The sequence below is a fragment of the Pongo abelii genome, chromosome X, assembly GCF_028885655.2.
Source record: "Pongo abelii isolate AG06213 chromosome X, NHGRI_mPonAbe1-v2.0_pri, whole genome shotgun sequence".
Lineage (NCBI taxonomy): Eukaryota > Metazoa > Chordata > Mammalia > Primates > Hominidae > Pongo > Pongo abelii.
In genome coordinates this window covers 80,045,809-80,061,687 of record NC_072008.2, presented here as the reverse complement: position 1 = coordinate 80,061,687, position 15,879 = coordinate 80,045,809, and the positions used below count along the sequence as shown (strand labels likewise).

At 37.4% G+C, this 15,879-nt stretch overlaps 1 protein-coding gene across 3 annotated transcripts in view; it reads left to right on the top strand.

The window, feature by feature from the left end:
- Window positions 1-15,879, top strand: part of ABCB7 (ATP binding cassette subfamily B member 7) — a 106,868-nt gene that overhangs the window by 40,735 nt on the left and 50,254 nt on the right. Inside the window, exons 2-3 of one of the 3 annotated variants that reach the window (XM_002831820.5) lie at window positions 4,708-4,788; window positions 6,571-6,657. In XM_002831820.5, the coding sequence (XP_002831866.2) occupies window positions 4,708-4,788; window positions 6,571-6,657 (168 nt within the window). The remainder of the gene's footprint in view (window positions 1-4,707; window positions 4,789-6,570; window positions 6,658-15,879) is intronic. The other 2 variants (XM_009234996.4, XM_054544736.2) reach the window with 2 other exon arrangements.

Sequence of the window (15,879 nt, the reverse complement as noted above, 5' to 3'; positions counted from 1 at the left end):
AATTCCTAACAAAACCTTATAGACGTATCTACCCAATTTTAATGTTTGACCATAAGGTAAGATTCTCATAAACCTTTTATAACCCTTTACAAAAATTTTTGTTAAACAGTAGATAAGTGCTCTAAGAAAAACCTGTTGTACTTTTATTCCGGTGTTCAACTTACGGAAAAACCGAATAATACCCCCTTTAACTTTAGCCAGTATGTCACACATAATTTTTTTTACAGGATTAATTTTTCACAAACCTTCCACAACTTGCTCAGACTTTCAGCTTTATCCTAACTTAAAACAATCCTTTAACCCTTTAATCTAGGCAGAAAAATCCTTATTTCCATGCCTTCTTGTAATCTTTTACCAAAAACTCATTTCACTTTCTTTGCACACCTTGCATGTAAAACTGTTTCTATTTCCCAAAGATTACTTAAGTCATGTGAACTAAAAGTCATTACACTTTTTACTTTTCTGACAAAATGTTTGATCTAAACTTTTGTTATTATTAAACCAATTAATCAAAGCTCTTTTAGATATAAGCATCATACACACAACAAATATAAATACACAGACAGAAGATCCTGTAGCTATAAGGTTCTTCATTCGCCAGTTTTTAAGTTTCTCTTTAAAGCCTAAAGTTTCTAGGGCCTAATAAGCAGGCACAGCTGGAAGGCAAAACAGATCTCCAGAAATTAAGGGTCTCATTTTTATACCAGATCTTGGATCCCAAAAAGAGGGAATCAGCTCATCCCCATGGGAGTGTTACCTCTCAGTGGGGGATGGGGACATCATACTTCCTAGGTGGCTAAGAGCATGCTTCTCTGATCCAAACCTGCAGAGCTGAGTATTTCCCCATAACTGCCATTAGCTGTCCCCAAAAGTATATTTCCTAGTTATTACACACTAAAGTTCTCTCATAATGCAAATTAATTTCTGTCACCCCCCCAAAAGTAAAAAATATCAGATAATGGAATGCAAAATAAAACAGAGCCTTAGATTTTAAGAGGACTCTATCTACTTTTTATTCCTGAAGTTTCATGAGGAAAACAGAGGTTTATTCCAAAACGGGATCTGTGGTGCTTCCTCTTTTTTCCTAAGGAGTCCCAGGCTGTTAGAACTTGAATATCTGCTTTTAATTCAGCTGACTTTTAACCACAATGCTCTTTAAAAAAAAAAAAAAAAAGGCCTTTTAAATTTCTTATTATCAGACTTTAGCCGGCTGATATTCCTGGCTTTGAAACTTTACCAAAAGTAACTTCACAGGTGCTCAGAGAAAGGAAAAATTCAAGGAAGGCACACAGTTAACAAACCAGAAAGTGGTCATTCCCTAAGCCAGGAATTGAATCCTGCACCCAGGCTGCCATTGTGATGGCAGAGACCAAAAGAAAGCACTGACACGTGGTTACAAGGTCAAGCTCCCAAGGACGTGACTGACCAGTTTGCTGGGCTGTCTGGAACAGTAGGCTTATGGGATACTAAGCCAATGTTCTATCTTAAGGTACTCCTCTTTATGACAGAATGATACAGAAAGACAAATTCATAGCACAAAGTATAACAGATTCACTACAGCTTAAGACTAGCTTCACAAATCCTTTTTCCAATTAATCAGAATTTTACAGAGGAGCTAAACAGTGATTTTTTACCATTCATTCTACCAGTTCATACAGAGAGAGAAAGGAAAGGAAAGGGAGAAAAGTATTGCCTCCATTCGACGGGGAAGGCAAAGAGCTCAGGGAGGCCAGAGAAAGACCCACCCATTGCAGCGACACTGAAGAGTTCAGGTGGCCACTTGCCAGTAGCGAAGGGATTTTTTCCAGCAGTCCCATCAGCTCTCAAGTTTCCCCTTTTGGGGAGGAAAAAAGTCCCCATATCCCATGGTCCTGTACATGCCTAATCCTGTCATCCATAGCCATCAGCAAAAAGTGCAAGACAGATTAATCCAAATAGAGTAGCAGTTAACATCCCATAGTGCCAAACCTATTCTCAGCTGAGAGGGACTTTACTGAAAGGGGCCTCTAACCCCCTAAATCTTAGGAAGGACCCTAACCTTCCTAAGTTGGGCCTCAAACCCAAGGTCAGTCAAGCGTCCTTGCTTTTTATTGAGAGGAGCCTTTAACCCTGTCTTAGGAGAAAGTCTAACACTCCTAAGTTGGGCCTCTAACCAATCCCATTCTTTACCTGCGTATATGCACCCGACCTACCCAAAGTCAGCCAATTGGTGTGCACAGGTGATTTTCCTTTGGGTCAGGGGTCTCTTTAGTATAGTCCCTTCGGTGGTCTCCAGAAAGATACTACTGGACCTCACCACTTACCCAAAGTTAGCCTTTAGGTCGAGGGTTTCCTCAGTATTGTCTCTTCTGTGGTTGCCAGAAAGATGTTACTGGAAAGGGGTCCTGATCCAGACCCCAAGAGAGGGTTCTTGGATCTCATGCAAGAAAGAATTCAGGGCAAGTCCTTAGAGAAAAGGGAAAGCAAGTTTATTAAGAAAGTAAAGGAATAAAAGAATGGCTACTCTGTAGGCAGAGCAGATTTTTATGGTTATTTCTTGATTATGTGCTAAGCAAGCACATAATCAAGGTGGATTATTCTTGCCTCCCCTTTTTAGACCATATAGGGTAACTTCCTGATGTCGCCATGGTATTTGTAAACTGTCATGGTGCTGGTGGGAGTGTACTAGTGAGTATGACCCAAGATTACTCTTGTCGCTATCTTGGTTTTGGTGGGTTTTAGCCAGCTTCTTTACTACACAACCTGTTTTACCAGCCAGGTCTTTATGACCTGTATTTCGTGCCAACCTCCTAGCTCATCCTGTGACTTAGAATGCCTTAACCACCTGGAAATGTAGCCCAGCACGTCTCAGCCTTATTTTACTAAGCCCCTACTCAAGATGAAGTTGCTCTGGTTCAAATGCCTCTGATACTTTGGGAAACACTTGACCTGAGAAGCAAATTTTTTCCTCACTAAATTGTTGGTAGATTTCAAAAAGGTGTGTGTCCATTTTGCAGATGTCCGTGTGGTATTTCACATGGAGAGATTCTTTATTCTGCCCTCTTTCACCTCCACTTTTGAAACGTTACCAAGGATAAAGTGGCCTCAAGGAAACTTTGATTGGAGTTGCAAACTAAAGAGTATCTGAGACAGGTCTCAATTTACAGGTTTATTTTGCTAAGGTTAAGGACCATGGCACATGACATGACCTCAGGAGGTCCTGAGAACATGTGTCCAAGTTGGTTTGGTTATAGCTTGTGTTTATACAATGGGGGCGGGGGCGGGGGCGGGGGGTGGTGCGACTTCCAGGTCATAGGTTAAAAGAGTTAAGCCCTGCCTGAAGAGTTGAATTCAGCCTAAAGAAATGCTTGAGTTTGAACAGGGGCTTGTGGAATCCAAGGTTCTTCTCATGTAGATGAAGCTTTCAGGTCACAAGCTTCATAGGTAAAAGATGGTGAATGTCTCTTATCAGACCTTAAAAGGTGTCAGACTTTCCAGAAAAGAGTAAGGGAAGGAGATTCTCTATAGAATGCAAATTTCCCCCACAAGAGACAGATTTGTAGGGCCATTTCAGAATATGTCAAAGAAATATATTTTGGGATAAAATACTTTGATTTCCTTCAGGGCCTGTTAATCTGTCATATGATACTATAGCAGTCAGGTTGGAATTTGGCATGTCATTGCCACAAATTCTGCTTTGTCAGTCTTAAGATCGCTGTTTTAATGTTAATGCTGGTCAGTTGTTTCTGAACTCCAAAGGGAAGAGGGTATATTGAGGCATGTCTAATTCTGCCCACCCCCCCCACACACACAACCAGCATCATGGCCTGAACTAGACTTCCAGGTTTCTTTGGGGTCCCCTTGGCCAGGAGGGGGGCCATTCAGTTGGTTGGGGGACTTAGTAGCATTTTACTTTTGGCTTACAGAGTTCATCATCTGGTTATATAGAATCATTTGTCAAAACTGATCTTGTGACCAGCATATAAATTTAGCATTCCGATTAAGTCGAAAGAAGGCACAGAAACAAGATGTGGAGCATAATAAAATGCAGTAAAGAGAGAACAAAAGAGGAGTATTTGAAAAGAGCATAAAAGCCATTTAAGAAAGAAATTGAGTTGAAGACTTTAGGGGATTTAAGAAGCAAAGACCAAAAAAAAAAAAAAGAAAAGAAACAGAAACCAGAAAGAAAGGGGATGAAAAGAAAGTACAATTTGACATTTATAATGAGTAATACAATTTACTTCATACCTGGACCACAAATTTTATTTTTGTCTTTTTGTTGTTTTTTCTTTTTATTGAGACAGTCTCGCTCTGTTGCCAGGCTGGAGTGCAGTAGCGCGATCTCGGCTCACTGCAATCTCCACCTCCTGGGTTGAAGCGATTCTCCTGCTTCAACCTCCTGAGTAGCTGGGACTACAGGCGCACGCCACCACGCCCAGCTAATTTTTATATTTTTGGTAGAGATGGGGTTTCACCATGTTGGCCAGGATGGTCTCAATCTCCAGACCTCGTGATCCGCCCGCCTTGGCCTCCCAAAGTGCTGGGATTATAGATGTGAGCCACCAGGCCCGGGCTATTTTTTGTCTTTTTAGGCATACGTTAAAAGCATAATCATCTCTCCAATATGGCTATGGTTTTAATTTTCTGCATGTTTATGAACAAAGGAAATAATCTTTCAATATTAAGTGTCCACTCTGAAACTTCCCCCTACTTTTTTTTCCTTATCAGCAGATCCCAGAGTCATTAAAAAGTATCACATGGCAGAGATTGGGAAAAGGCAATTCAGGACAGTTCTTAGATGCTGCAAAGGTAAGATTGAGCAAACATGTCTACATATAGCTAGGAAAAACCTGTAAACCCTTGGAGCATTTCCCAATTTATACTACATATTTTACATCTCCCTTTTTGTGTTTTTCTAAATGCTGACAAGATGAATAAGAAGGTATGTTTCTGCTTCTGGAAATGCAGAGAGAAGTCTTGATGTTTTCTACCCCTGGAAAAATCTATCTGAATCTCTTGAATCAGTGCCAACTAAAGTAATATTTTCAGAAAGCATTTATAAATGTAATAGCAACTTGTTGACACTTAAATTTATCCTGTTAATTTATATCTGATATGTGAAATGCTTTATGTTTTTTAATGTTACCAATGTTCAGATAGTAGAAATACCAAGGGATTCTAAGCTTGTTAGAGCCTATGAGGTAGGTAGTGCTGAGTTTACATGTTGATGAGGTTATTTTTCATTGCTGAAATAAGTGAAAGACATCTTTAAAAATTCTCAGTGCTTTAAAATGAGACCCATAAATCTCCGTGATAGAAAAGACTAGAAAATTAGAAGACAGTCTAAATTCTGGGTATTTTGTTTATTTTTTCTTTCTGATTAATAATTATTTGCCATTAAGATACAAAGCATAATTCTAATTTATGCAGAGGCTGTAGAAATGAATTATATTTTCCATTATTAAAGTGTTAAGGGGAAAATGTGCTTAGTCTTCTTATTGTCTATGACACCACTAAGTTTATTTCTATTTTAAGTCTTTTGTTTTGTTGAAGACCTCACTATCTTGTGTGGTATTCACCAGACCCCTTGATAAAACTTGTTGCTCAATCTTTTAGAGGAAAAAATGGCACAAAGAGACATTGTCAGACCAAGAATTACCTTTTGATGTTTTCCTTTTACAAAGTGCTTTGAGATTATTGATCCAAAAATCAATATCCCGTTTATGGCAATCACTTTTTCTATCTCAACTGGTGAGAGCAAGAAGGCACTTTTTGCTTTTTGTAATTCCATTTTCATAGTTTGGCCCAGAGCTGATATTGTTATGCTATGTATGATATTGATACACATTTGTGTTTGTAAAGAACTGTGCCCTTGTTCATTAATTATTGATTATTATAGCTACTGAAAAATCATCTAATCCAACAAGTATTGAAACTTACCTTGCCTGTGTGTAAGATACTGTGGTATGTTCCATGGGAGATACAAAGATAAAAGACACTGTCTCTGATCTTCAGAAATTTGTCATGTAATAAGAAAGGCAAAACAGTGTATGCAAATGACTAAAATATAGGCATAAGACAGACTATGAGATATTAAAAAATACCTTATTTCTAAATGTATATATGAGCCAGTACAACAAGAAAAAGAATGAGTTGTTTAAAATCAACTGTATTAACTATAAAAAAGAAATGTATACACAAGGAAAGCAAGTGAGATATAAATTAACTGTATATTATACTTGCTTGCCAATAATGAAATAAGAGATTATCAGCACTATAGTAGTGAATGACACTGGGAAAGTCAGTATAAGTCAAGTAGAAGTGTAAAACAGGTTAAATCCTTTAAACATGAGTTTCAAAAGCTATTTAGAGAAAGTGACTTCAGTATGAGTTTGTTGTATCTTAATATTTTTAATGTAAATTTAGCTATAAGTTAATTGTGGAGGTGTTTTGCTTTACTATGCCAGACTAAATACTATACCTGTGAATTTGTTTTGGAAACATTCATTAGATTAGACTGTTTAAGTCAGATTTTGAAACATCTGAAATTCTGTATTAGCTAACGGACTGTTTGGTATCATCTTCAATTAGGCTCTCCAGGTATGGCCACTGATAGAAAAGAGGACATGTTGGCATGGTCATGCAGGAGGAGGACTCCACACAGACCCAAAAGAAGGGGTAAGAGCCAGTAACAAGTAACTGGAAATTCTTGATGATTGTCCTTGCACAGAAGATATATGTAATTAAGATTATAATATTCTAGAATATTTTGATTGACTCATCTAACTGCATGTTCTCTAATGAAAAAAAATCATATTAATTGACCATAGTTTATAGATGATATTTTCTCGGACTTAAAACAAAGATTTATGATTGCTAAAAAAGAAAAGTTATTTATCCACCTAAATGTTTTAGTTCTTTAAAATAGCACCATTTGAGGTTGTTATGTAATCTAGCCTTATAATAAGTAAGCAGATTAGATTTAGCACCTAAAAAACAATTTGTGTGTGTGCGTGTGCTTCAAGGTTAATGTTTCCCCTTCTATACACTTAGAGAAATCCTAGAATATCCCCTAGCTTCATGGTAAATCCTCTATCTACCTGATCCACCTAGTTATCCATATTCTTTATCATTATTATTATCATTATACAGACATGCTAAGCAGTAGGGCTGTTGAAATAGAAAGACTTGCACTATATATTTTTTCTCAGTAAGTGAAAAATGTCATTGGAATACTGTTATACAGAATTATATCTGGCCCTTTTTCTCTGAGCTTGCCTTTATTTTCTTCCTCTGGCTTGACCCAATCAGTATATACATGTTATTTCTAAGTAGAAATGATATTTTCAGGGTTGGTGGTCAAGTGAACAAATTTTATGTAAAAGTACTCTTTAAATTGTAAAGAGAGAAGTAAATGTTAATTCTTTTATTGATAGAAAGTGATTGGCAGGAAACAGTTTTCAGTGCTTTTTTCCATTCTTTGATTCCTAGTACAGTTCTTTCAAGGAACTCAAAACACTTCACATTCATGTTTCTGTCCCATTTTTGTACATTATCCTTCATAGCTGATTTCTAAAACAGCAAAGTATCATAAAATAAAATTTTAAAATATTAACCCAAATAATGAGATTTGTTTATCCGTGCATTAGTCTTTGGTATGATATTTGCCAGTTTTCAGGATCATCTGTCACTAAGGCCTCTTAAGGATAGTTGCTAATAATATTCTAAACGCAACCAAAAACATGTTGACTTTATAAAGGAGAAGCAGCTACTTCTTTTAGGCTCAAGCAGTATAAACTTCAAGACAGTTTCTTTCTGCTCCAGTAAAATAAAGCAACACTCATTGTAATACCTTATAGTTAGTCTGTAGCCCTTTGTTTTCCCTTGCCATCTTTGTATTAGTTTAGCCTTTTTGTCGAAATGGAATCATAGAATCATATAGATTGGAGACCATGTCAGAAAAGAAATAGTGTGGAGTTGTAGTTAAGAGCTTGAGCTCTGGAGCCAGACTGCCTGGATTTGAATTGTGGCTCCCTCACTTGCTAGTAGAATGACCTTGAGCTAGTTACTTAATCTCTGTGTGCTTCAGTTTCTTCATCTGTAAAATGGAGATGATAATATTGAAGGGGATTTAAGTGAGTTAACTCCTCACACCATGTTAAAGCTCTTAAATAGTGCTTGACACATAGTAAGTGCTCAATAAATTTTAGCTGCTGTTGCTACAGTGTGAGATTGTAAGGCCTGTCCTCTACCATAATCCATTTATTTAAAAAGTATATATTGAATACCTTCTTTGTGCTAAACTCTGTGTTAAGTACTGGAGATATACAAGACAAAATCTCTGCTGTCTAGAAACTTAAGAACATGGCAGAATATGTAAACTGCCATGTAGAAGTTTTATCACTGTGACAAATAATAGATTTTACCTTATAACCAACTGAAATCTGTAGTGCTTTACTTTTTGTGTGCTTGTTTATAGAGAAGGGATCTCTCTGTGTTGCCCAAGCTGCTCTCGAACTCCTGGGCCCAAGCGATCCTCCCACCTTAGCCTCCCAGAGTAGCTGGGACTACAAGTGTGCACCACCAAACCCAGCTTTGCTTCGCTTTTTATTCATTTACATGTGTGTGTTCTTAACAGCTAACAATCAGTATTAATAATGCTGCTTGGAAGTTATTTAAATCATCCATTTATATAGCATGGGATCATAAAGGGTTTGTGAAAAAGGAGTGGCAATTTCAGTATTTGAAAACTCGAGTTTTTAAAGTAGATTAATTAAGGAATTGTTTTATAATAGAATCCCCAGATTTTTAAAGGATTTTGGAGCCTTATTCCTGCATTTAAATTTTTATTTATATGCTGCTTTGAAGAGGCATCTGCTAGTAAATTTAGTTAGCCATGTACTCTTAATAAGGACACAAATAATGAAGACCTTAATGAAAGGATTATTTCTGAGATTTTGCTTGACATACTCTTTTTTATGTTAGAAACACATTCTTATTGATTGGACACAGTCAGAAGCTAGTAGTCTTTAAAGAGAAATTTTCACTTACTTAAGCAATTGGAGAGCTTGATGTAATCAGAAGAAGTGAAACAGTAACTTGGAATATTAAAAATTGGTGTTAAAACTTGGAGTAACTTGGAGGATTAAAAATTGGAAGATTGGGAAGAGGCTTGTTAAAATGAGTGGACACATTAGACCAGTGGGCAAGCATACCTGGATGACATGGTGAGGCTGTATTCCAGCTCTGATTTCATACATAATCAAGTAGACTTATGATCTTCATTTGATTTCTAAAATTGTCTTTCCTTTGGGATAGAAAATTCATTGACTGGCCAACTTGAATATCAGTCTGGCGGGTAATTCTTTTTATTGTAAATTATTAAATGGACTGTAAAATACAAATCCATCTAATATGTAGCATAATCCATTTAAGGAAAGGGTCTAATCACCACCAAATAAGTTCTTCATTGAACTTTCAGACCAGCAAAGCTCGGAAAACAAACCCTGAAGTATAATGTAACAAAAATTGTAAAGCCTTTCCTGACAACTCATACATATTTTATTCTCTTATCCCAAATTCAGTATATATATCTCTCCAACAACACAATAAAAATTTTCCAGTTACACTCTGGATTTTTTAGACATCGACTGAACTCGCTAGTTTTTGACCTTCTTTTTATAAATCTGTTGTTAATCTTTAATAGTACTGAAGTGGTTTGTTCCTTTTATTGCAGTTGTTGAGTTGAGGAGACAGTTCTTTTCTCTGGATAGTTTGCTTATCCCTGAAATTATGGACACTTCCAAATTTTCTTCTAGGTTGGTTCTTTAGGGAGAAAACATTCAGCCTATAGCTCATATTTTTACAAAACAGCATTCCAATTTTTTTTAATGTTTTTTAGTTCCTCACTACAAGTTTTGTCCCCAAGTAGTTTCTTTCAAAATCAGTCCCTTGATTCTATGAGGTATTACATTTCTTGCTTTTAGAATTTAGGAATGTCTGTAAAACCAGAATTCTTAGAGAAATTCCTCATTGGCCAAGGAAAAGGTGATTCTTCTACCTTTATCAAAAGATCATTTTTTTTTGTTACTCTTCATTTTCTTATCAAGGGCCACTGGGCTTCACTCCCTTGAAAAGAATGAGCTACGGGTAGAAAAATAGGCTCTTGCTTCAGTGCTTGACCTTTCCTGGCGAGAAATAGAAACGTACTTACCTGAGAAACAGAATGTGTATTCAATTTATTAATATACAGTTATCTTTAATATCTGAAAATTCTACCAAATGAGCTGCTCCGGCTGTTTTGTTTTTTTATTCTCAGGCCTTGTCTACATCATTATTAGGTATAGCTTTTCGCTTGTAGTACATTTGGCCATGAGGCAGTGCTTCTCTTCCTCAGATCACACTGTCAAATTGACCACTGTCAATTCATAAGAAGTGTAATTTGTGGCTTTCCAGTTACACCCTACTGAGTTTGGTACTTCCAGTTTTATTTGTGTACTTATTTATTTATGTATTTGTTTTTGACCCACCATACTATGATTGTGCTATTTCGTTGTATAGATGTTCTTTTCATTATTTCTTACCTGTCCAGCCTCATGAAGCTTATGAAGCTGTATGTTAATACCAAATAAGTAAATATTTAAAAATCTGTCAAAAGTTGTGGTGATTTAATTAATTATTAGGTATTGCCTCTAGGATATTAATAAGAATTTCCCATCATGTATTTGAAAATAGATACATTAATTAATTAATGAAATAAGTATTTAGTGAGTATTTCTGATGTCAGTCAAGTTTCTTTTTCTTCTGATTTTTTTCTCTTGGGCCACCTCGTTTTCAGTTGCTTTCAGCTTCTCTCAGCCCTCTGTCATTTCCGAAATTTTTCTTCTAAACTCATTTCTGAAAAAAAAGTAAATAAAATTTTGTTACTATTCCAAGATCTCAGTGACTCTATCTGAATTTATTTCTTTGTTACCATTGTGGGTTTTTTTTTCTGAATCTAATTGCTTCCTTTAACTATGACCATCTAATTCCAATATATAGTTGAGATTTTCTAAAAACTTTAATTCCTCATACTAATAGAGTATTAGTTTTACATTGCAATGGGGCTTTAAATTTGTATATTCTGATAGCAGAGGAGGAACAGGTTCTCACCGAGGATCTGCTGTAACCACTCCCTGGCTACTGCCTGTGTTTGGTAAGTCCCTGGGACTATGCAGTCAGTAGGTGGCAAAGCCAGCCAGGCCCACGTTCCTCCTCTCTGGGCGGCGAGTTCCCCCAGGCCTTGCATAGGTCCAGAGGTGCTGTCTGTGAGTCAGGAACTAGGGTCAAAAACCTTAGAAGTCTGCCAGGTGTTCTGTTATACTGAGGCTGAGCCGGCATTCATACCACAGGATGCAGTCCTTCCCACTCCTCTCCCCTTGCCAAAGTCAGAGGAGCCTCACCCTGTAGCCACAGCCACCACAGGTCACTGGGAGTACTGCCAGACTGCCCCCAATGTCCCCTTAAGGCCCAAGGGCTCTTCAGTCAGCTTGTGGTAAATGCTGCCTGGCCAGAGATTCACCCTTCAGGGCAGTGGGCCCCCTTCTGGCCCAGGGCAGGTCTAGAGATGCTGTCCAAGAGTCAAATCCCATAATCCGGTACCATCCAGTGCCTGCTTGGTGCTATACCCCTCTGTGGCTGTGCTGGTACCTAAGGTACAAGACAAAGTTCCCTTCACTTCCCCCCTGCTTTTCTCAAGCAGAAGGAGCTTCGCACCTAGCCACCACGGGTGGCAATGTACCGAGTCTCGCCTGAAGCCAGCAATTCTCAGAGGCTCACCTTTGATGTAGTAACTGTGTATCACTTCTGGTTATTCAGGGCCCAAGGGCTCTTCAGTTAGCAGGTGATGAATGTTGGTAGGACTGGGTCCTTCCCTTCAAGGCCATGGATTCCCTTGTGGCCTAGGGCGTGTCTAGAAATGGGTCCAGGAGCTAGGGCCTGGAATGGAGCCCTCACGACTCTGACAGTTGCCCTATCCTGTTGTTGCTTAGCTGATATCCAAGATGCAAGACAAAGGCCTCCCCATTCTTCCCTCTCTTCACATGGAAGGAAGGGATCTGTTTGGGAACAGTGGCTGTACAACCTGGGGTGAGGGGAGAGCAATGCCAGCCCTCCCTTAGCCGCCCCAGCTGGTGTCTCAGTAGGTTGTGTGCCCCTCGCCCTCAGCCCACCATCTCTGGGCCCAGTTCAATACTAGGGCTCACCTATTAGTTGCAGTCTTTATGGCTTAGACTGCCTTTCAAGCTTATTTAGAGCACAAAGCACTTTAGCCTGCAGGGGCAAGGTTTATGGGATCGATTACTCCCTTCTGGCTAGGGCTGGTTTAAATGCTTCCTCTGCCGGCGGGCATCAGCTGAGTTTTGTCCTGTTTCTGGTTTTCCTTTCTGCTCTAACAGGACAGCACTGAGTTCAGCACCTCACAGTTGCGGTGCTCTCCCGCTTCCAGCACCCAGAGATGCTGTCCACACCACACCACTGCTTCTGCGGTGTCGGGGAGGGGTGGTGTCAGCAATTTAGGACTGTTTTTTCTATCTCTTCAGTGACTCAGCAGTATGGCATTAAAATCAGGTACCATGAGGGCTCACCTGATTTTTGGTTCTTATGAAGGTGTTTTTTCTGTGTACATAGTTGTTAAATTGGTGTCCTTGAAGGGAGGGGGGATGATTGGTGGAGCCTTATAGTCCACCATCATGCTCTGCGTCCCTTGATGATACTCTATACCACATATTCTTTATTCATTCATCCGTTGATGGACATTTAGGTTGATTCCATTACTTTGCTAGTATGAATTGTGCTGTGGTAAGCATATGAGTGCAGGTGTCTTTTTTATATGATTTGTTTCCCTTTAGGAAGATACCCAGGAATAGGATCACTGGATTGAATGGTAGTTTTATTTTTAGCTCTTTGAGAAATCTCCATACTGTTTTCCATAGCGGTTGTACTAATTTCCATTACCACCAACAGTGTATAAGCATTCCCTTTTCTCTACATCCTCACCAACATCTGTTGTTTTTAAATTATTTAATAATAGCCATTCTGACTGGTGTAAGATGGTATCTCATTGTGGTTTTAGTTTGGATTTCTTTGATGATTATTGATGTTGAACATTTTTTCATATGTTTGTTGGCTGCTTATATGTCTTCTTTTGAAAACTATCTGTTCATGTCTTTTGCTCACTTCTTGGTGGAGTTACTTGTTTTTTTCTTGTTGAGTTCTTTGAGTTCCTTTTAGATCCAGGATATTAGTTCTTTGTTGGGTGCATAGTTTGCAGATATTTTCTCACATTCTGTAAGTTTTCTATTTAATCTGTTAATTATTTATTTTGCTGTATAGAATCTTTTTCATTTGAGTCCCATTTGTCTATTTTTACTTTTGTTATCTGTGCTTTTGCAGTCTTAGTCATACATTCTTTACCTAGGCCAATGTCTAGAAAAGTTTTTTCTAGGTTTTCTTCTAGGCTTTTTATAGTTAGATCTTAGTTAATTTTTGTTTTTAGTGAGAGATATGGGTCCAGTGTCATTATTCTGTATGTGACTATCTGATTTTCCCAGCAGTATTTATTGAATAGATTGTCTTTTCCCCAGTATATACTTTTGTCAACTTTGTCAAAGATCTGTTAGTTGTACATATGTGGCTTTCTTTCTGATTGATTTATGTGTGCATTTTTATACCAGTACAGGCTGTTTTGGTTATGTAGCCTTGTAGTATAATTTGAAGTCAGATAATGTGGTACCTCTTGCTTTATTCTCTTTGCTTAGGATTGCTTTGGTTATTCTGCCTCTTTTTTGGTTCAATATGAATTTTAGAACAGTTTTTTCCAATTCTGTGAAAAATGACATTAGTAGTTTGATAGGAATAGTGTTGAATCTGTAAATTGCTTTGGACAGTATGGTCTTTTTAACAATATTGATTCTTTCAATCCTTGAGTTTGTTTTTCCATTTGTTTGTGTCATCTATGACTTCTTTCATCAGTGTTTTATAGTTCTTCTTGTAGAGATCTTTCAACTCATGGGCTAAATGTATTTCTAGATATTTTATTTTCTTGTAGTTATTGTAAATGAGATTGAGCTCTTGATTGGTTCTCTGCTTGCTCTTGATGTATAGAAATGCTCATTTTTTGTACATTGATTTTGTATCCTGAACTTTACTGAAGTTATTTATCAAATCTAGGACCCTTTTGGAGGACCCTTTTGGAGGAGTTTTCTAGGTGTAAGATCAAAAAGAGATAATTTGACTTCCTCTTTTCCAGTTTGGATGCTTTTTATTTATTTCTCTTCTCTGATTGCTGTAGCTAGGACTCCCAGTAAGATGTTGAATAGGAGTGGTTGAAAGCAGGCATCCTTGTTCTATTCTCCTTCTCAGGAGTGTTTTCAAGTTTTCCCCATTCAGTGTGGTGTTGGCTCTGGGTTTGCCATATGTGGCTTTGATTATTTTGAGGTGTATTTTTTCTATGTCTAGTTTATTGAAGGCTTATGCTGGATTTTATTGAATGCTTTTTCTGCATCTATTGAGATGATCATATGGTTTTTGTTTTTAATTCTGTTTGTGTAGTGAATCACATTTATTGATTTGCATATATTCTTGCATCCCTGGAATAAAACCCACTTGATCATGGTATATTATCTTTATCTTGTGCTGTTGGATTTGGTTTACTGATACTTTGTTGAGGATTTTTACATCTGTGTTCATCAGAGATATTGGCCTGTAGTTTTTTGTTTTGTTTTGGGCTGTTTCCTTGCCTGGTTTTGGTTTTAGGGTAATGCTGCCCTTGTAGAATGAGTTACAGAGGATTCCCTCTTCCTGAAATGTTTTGGAACAGTTTCAGTAGGATTAGTGCCAGTTATTTATATGTCTCATGGAATTTGTGAATCTGCCTGGTTCTGGGGTTTTTGGGTTTGTTTGTTTGTTTTGAGGTTTTTTATTACTGATTCAATTTCGGAACTCGTTGGTGGGTTCTGTATTTCTGTTTTTTTCCTCATTCAATCTTGGGAGGTTGTACATTTCTAGAAATTTATCTATTTCCTCTAGGTTTTCTAGTTTGTATTCATAGAAGTGCTCATAGTAGTCTCTGATGATATTTTGTATTTCTGTGGTATCAGTTGTAACGTCTCCTTTTCCATTTCTGATTATGCATATTTGAATCTTATATTTTGTTCTTGGTTAATCTAGCTAGTGGTCTTGCAGCTTTATTTATCTTTTCAAAGAATCAATCTTTTATTTGTCAATAGACACAGGAAGAGCATTTGATAAAATTCAAAATCTCTTCATAATAAAAACTTTCAGCACAGTAGGCATAGAAAAACTCAACATAATAAATGCCATATATGACTTACCCACAGCTAACAACATACTGAATAGGGAAAAGTTGAAAGCCTTTCCACCAAAAAAAAATAAAAAATAAAAAAGCTATAACAAGACAGGGATGCCCGTTTTCACTACTCGTATTCAGCATGGTACTGGAAGTCCTAGCCAGAGCAGTCAGGCAAGAGAAACAAATAAAAGACATCCAAATTGGGAAAGAAGTCAGATTGTCCCTCTTAGTTGATGATATTATTTTATATCTAGAAAAAAACTAAAGACTTCACCAATGAAACTCTTACATCTGATAAATAAATCTGGTAAAGTTACAGGACACAAAATCAACATACAAAAATCAGTAGTCTTTCTATACACCAATGGTTAAATCGCTAAGAAAAAAATGAAGAAGGCAATCCCACTTACAATAGCTACCAAAAAAAATGCTCAGGATTAAATCTAACCAAGGAGGTGAAAGATCTCTACAAAGAAAGCTATAACATCATTTTTCACAGAAATAGAAAAAAGAATTCCAAAATTTGTATGGAACCAAAAAAAGAGCCCATA